A 5,649-nucleotide genomic window follows, 5' to 3' on the forward strand; every position below is an offset into this window, starting at 1 on the left:
TATATAAAGCCAAAACTTGAAATAACTAGCACCACAATTCTGTTTTCCTATTTTGCCTTAATATTTTTTATTTAAAGTAAAACCATATAATCAGATAATTATAATTAATATATCTTATTTTAAGTTATATATTATAATAAATATAAAAATGATAACATAAAGTACATCTAATAAAAAATATTCTTTATATCATAAAAAATATTCTTTATACCCTTATGTTTATTATGATAAGACGAATTTACCCTTCAAACTTAAGGGAAAATTGCACTTGCCTCGAGCCTGACCCACACCACACGTGTTTCATTTTTTCTGGTTTTTCAGATGTTATCAACAGCCAATTCTCTAAACTTCACTCATTTGGACAATGATCTATTGAACCTAAGCCTTTCCTAAAGTCTGTATCAAAATTCAAAACAATCACAATATATCATATTAGTTAAAAAATTTAAATATTAATAATTTTATTTATTTTTTAGTTCAATATAATTGGTTTGAGACATGTTTATTAGATGTTCGAGCATTGAAGTTAATTTCACGAAACCCACATGAAATTCAAAACCATTCAAATTCAATCAACACTCCACTCATGGCTCCAACAACAACACTTTTCTTATCCAATCCCTTCAAATCTCAATTCCCTATCACCACCACACGCTACTCTCACCCAACCTTCACCTACTCCTCCGTCACCGCCCAATCCCATTCCGCCAAACACCACCTCCTCACCCTCATCTCCGACCAAAACCGCGGCATCAAGACTCAATCCAACCCTCAGAAGCGAGCTTCAATTATCGACGCCATCGACGCCGTGGCCGCCGTGGGAGCTGGCTCTGTCACCACCGGCGATTCTCTCTCAGGCACGTGGAGGTTGTTATGGACAACGGAGAAGGAACAGCTTTTTATTGTTGAGAAGGCTTATTTGTTTGGTACTAGTGCTGGTGATGTGTTGCAAGTGATTGATGTTGAGAATAAGACTCTCAATAATGTTATCACTTTTCCTCCGTATGGAGTTTTCTTTGTTCGTTCTGGCATTGAGATTGCTTCGCCTCAGAGAGTCAATTTCAGGTTAATAATAATTCATTCTGCTTTTTTTAGTAATACTTAGGTAGTACTTGATTATAAACTAATGTCTTAAGAGTCAGCTCAATTAGCAGATATGAGTGTTTTAAATCGAGTTTGCGGTCATAATTGTAGTTACTGCAATTGCAATCGTTACGTCAATTGTGATGCACATTGTGGTTGTTTCCTTTTGTGATTAAAAAAATATGTTTGAATTGGATGCAGTCTGATGCATTAAGATGTGATCTGATGTGATAATGCGGTCTAAATGTGGTTTGATGTGTTTGTGCTGCTTAATGCGGTCACATTTAGTGATTTGGTATCACACCACAATTTCAGTAGGACGCGGTTGTGGCGGCCACGACAACTGCAATATTGCGGCTGCGTAACTTGATGGTGTCCGTAATTCTAATCACTGATCATGACATAATGTCAGCAATGTTTAAATTGTACTTTGCAATCGCAATTTAGTCGTAATATTGCGATTTTGGGTTTCTCTATAACAGTATCACGATCATAATTGTGACACAGCATAACCTCAACTGCAATTTAAAACACTTAGTGTGAGCATGTTGGATTATGGGTAACTACTTATTACAAAATAATGTCTCCTAGAGAGTACTAAGTACTTGATTATAAAAAATAATGTTTCCAAGAGAGTGCTATTCTGCAAGTACTTGATTATAAAATAATATCTCCAAGAGAGTTAGCTCAATTAGCAGAGGTACGGGATATACAGTGTGAGCAATTGGGTTCAACCAGAGTCCCCGATACCTACCCAATTCTTACTCTCGGTCAAAAACTGTCTACAAGAAAAGAATGACTACCTTTGTTGTTACTCTTCTTTGAAGGAAAATGCTAGATAAGTAGATTTAGTTTTTTTATAGAGTTCTGGGTAGAGTGAGTTGTCATGACACATGTTAATTGATTCTTGGATGGATAAGTGATCTTGTCTCTTTATATTACGTTATAATTATGTTATAATGCTATAGATACTTTCAGTTTAGGTGAATTTAGTCAAGTTTGTAGTTCATATTTTTATGAATGCATAGCATTATTATTACTAACGTTTAAAATGATAGTGTAAAGATTTTCATATTGAAAATAGATCAAAAGCATACTCAATTTTACACTGTTTTTTCCTTTACTTTTTGGGGTTGGCATCACATTCTTCACTTAAAATGTGGAACTCTGTGTATATCAGTGAAGCAAAATTAAATTCATATCTTCACACTAGAAATATTTATATATACTCGTGAAGACTAATATTTGTTGTTTTAGATTTACTAGTGCTGTATTACGTGGGAAGAACTGGGAAATACCGCTGCCACCATTTGGACAGGGTTGGTAAGTACTTTAAATGTACAATATAATTGAAGTAAAATGTAGTTAGTTATTTGGTTATGTTCATGTTATATATTCCCATATGGTAGCATTGCTTGCTGGTCAACCATTCAAGTGTTCATATAAATATTTACCCATTTTATTTATAATGGTGGCTATATTTATATAGAAGAACTACATGGATGCTCTTTTCTTTGCATGTTTTGTTATTTAGTTGTTGATATCTGATCACTTCTTAAGAATATAAAATGAACCTTAATGGTGAAGGCAACCTAGACCTTGCAATGGTAAAATGAGGCCTTGGTAACTTAAGAGGAAGGTTTAGGGTAAATCCTAAGTCACTAAGGCCTTGATTCCCAAAGATGGATTTGCAGTTTGCTAAGGAAAAATACCCATACGTGACATTAAAGTCACTAAGGCCACATATGGGAAAAATACTCAGACGTGAGCCTAGGGAAGATTAAGTAATATACAAATGATATAGAAACGATGTGATGATAATGTGTTACATGAGACACACTCAATAGTCCTATGTAAACTAACCCTAGAATCATAATTCTAATTAACAAGGTCTCCTAATCCTAAAGAAATACATAAACAAATAACTTATTAAGGAAAAGACAAAATCCCTAAGTTTAAGTTGAGACATCATTTTCCATTTACCCCTTACTGTTGAGCTAGCATTCGTTAAGAGCCAAACTAACAAGCCAAAGGAAATTTGAGCACCATATAGAGATTGGTCTGATGGTGTGATTGCTGACCAGAAGTCCCGCCAAGTGGAACAGACAGTTACTTCTGGAAATATGACACTATAGGAGAGGTGATTAATCTGAAGTCTAGATTTACAGAATGTTGAGAAACTCAGATAAAAATAAACATACACAAACATACACAACCTCTGATATAAATGAAACTAAACCACAAATTGTTGAGAAACTCAGATAAAAATAAACATACACAAACATACACAACCTCAGATAAAAACAAATATACACTAATAGAAACAAAATGTTTATGATATAGATCTATCATTAAAGGAAATAAACTGAAACATATATATGTTATGTATAAGGAAATAAATTGAAGGAATGAATGAACAATGTACACAATGTAAGTGAGAGAACTTAAAATACAACAATGGTTGAAGAGAGAGAAACGAATACCTATGCTTGAAGGCTTTAGAGAAGGGAATGAGAAAGTAAATTAGGTTTTAGAGAAGGGAATGACAAAGATTCAAAGAAAGGGGGTAAATGGGTTAGGGATTTTAGTTTTAGGGGAAAGAGGAATTTTAGTTCAGGAGGTTTTAGGGTAGTTCAAGTGTATGTGTATAGTAATGTATGAATTTTACTAAGGGTAATATGATAATTACACATACCGGGTACCCGCGGGTACGGGTACCACAATACCCGTGCCTGCCCGTTTGGGCTACGGGTATTTTAAAAACCCGTTTATAATATCTGCGGGTACCCGTTTGTGACCTGTACCTGTGCCCGTGCGGGTACGGGTTTTTTTGCCATCCCTACATAATACTGCACAAATTTAGTTTGTATTTGTCGAAATCCTTGTATAAATGGCTTGGGTCAAAATGTCCTATGTCAAAATTAATGCTCATTTTCATACACTTGCTTCTCTAATTTGGATCTTACTCTAGGGTTGGGATGGCCTAAAATCACACTATAAAATTGCAATCTTAACTGCTTTTTCCTACGATTGCTTGGATCTTCTATTCTATTTGACAATTGATTCTTATGTTAAATTTTCTATATTTTCCTTATTATTTATACAGTTCCTTATATATTTTAGCACTACGTAGTCTTTCATTTCATTGGAATGTCTTGTTACTTGTTCAATAGTTGTTGTTTTTCAATCAACCTTATAACTTTAAGTGAGTTTTTAAATATAGATATAAATTGTGTCACTATCCCAGTTTCGTGGGCACAAATATAATATTGCAAATAAATGTAATGTAGTCGTCATCAATGTTTGTTAGAAAGAAAACATGAAAAACAACTTAAATAGCAATAATTAGTCTACTCATCAAGAAAAATTAAGTTCGGGAGTCAGTTACACATGAGGAAAGTGATATGCATCTCATACATTCCATTATAAAAATGGTATTTAAATCAATCACGTGGATATTTGTTCCAAACATTAATTTTACTTTCACAAGATATTAAATAAAAATCAGGACCAAAAAATATATTTATTTTTTTGTGTTTGACGGGGAAGTACATGCTCATATGTATCTCTAGTTGCAATAAATAAATCAAGGTTATGTAGTTCTTCAAGAAAATGGTTCATTGGTTGATATATTTTTATTTTATTTTATAATATAATGTTAACAATGTAAGATAGTACGACAAGACACAAGGTCTATAGTGAGCTACCTCACCTTACTTTGTACAACATAAAGTAGTGTGACAAGGCACTCAGCCTATAATGTGCTACTTTACCTTGCTTTTTAAAATTATAAAAAAAATAAAACAAGGTAAGGTAATGCGACAATGCACAAGAACTGTAGTGGGTATACTTCACCTTACTTTGGACAATATAAAGTAACACGACAAGTCACTTAGCTTATAGTAGACTACCTCACATTACTTTTTAAAATTATTTAAAAAATTTAACAAGATAAGGTAATGCGACAAGGCACAAGGCTTTAAATAATTTAACCAACTCATTAACCAATTGATGAATAGATTGTTCTAGAATCGTTTTATGCTAAAAAGGTGACATGGAAGTTTATGGGCCATGTTTACACTTGGTGCACCCAAGCCAAGGTCATGGTTCATCTGCTTCAGTTAGGATGTCTATGTCAGGCTCAGTCAAATTATACACCTCGGTTATAGGGCTCGGTCAAGTCATGTGCCTCTATCAAGTCATGCGCCTCCGTCAAGTTTCATGCGCTAGAGTTAGTTAGTTCTAGTTGTCTCGGTCATGAAGCCTCGGTCAGGTTTCCTCAATCATGTTTGCATGCGCCTCGGTCAGGTTTCCCTGGTCATGTCTTCATGCTCCTCGGTCAAGTTTCCTCGGTCATGTCTTCATGCATCACGGTCAGGTTTCCTTAGTCATGTCTTTATGCGCTTTGGCCACATTTCCTCGATCATGTTTCCATGCGCCTCAGTCACGTTCTGTGCTCCTCAGTCATGATTCCTTGGTTAGGTCCAAGCATGTCTCGGTCATGGTGGTCATCTTCATTAGCCACAATGCCTAAGCTAGATTTTATAGGTTTTCAAGTATATTCAA

At 34.6% G+C, this 5,649-nt stretch overlaps 1 protein-coding gene across 2 annotated transcripts; it reads left to right on the top strand.

Annotated features, from left to right (window-relative positions):
* LOC109333142 (probable plastid-lipid-associated protein 11) lies at positions 315-2,515 on the top strand. 2 transcript variants are annotated; one of them, XM_019568466.1, is made up of 3 exons: positions 315-360; positions 535-1,065; positions 2,350-2,515. In XM_019568466.1, the coding sequence occupies exons 2-3, from the start codon at positions 587-589 to the stop codon at positions 2,408-2,410; spliced, it is 540 nt and encodes a 179-aa protein (XP_019424011.1). In that variant the 5' UTR covers positions 315-360; positions 535-586; the 3' UTR covers positions 2,411-2,515. The 2 variants fall into 2 exon arrangements, with proteins under 2 accessions (XP_019424011.1, XP_019424002.1); XM_019568457.1 differs by having other exon boundaries at positions 342-360; positions 2,341-2,503.

Source organism: Lupinus angustifolius, chromosome LG02 (genome assembly GCF_001865875.1).
Source record: "Lupinus angustifolius cultivar Tanjil chromosome LG02, LupAngTanjil_v1.0, whole genome shotgun sequence".
NCBI lineage: Eukaryota > Viridiplantae > Streptophyta > Magnoliopsida > Fabales > Fabaceae > Lupinus > Lupinus angustifolius.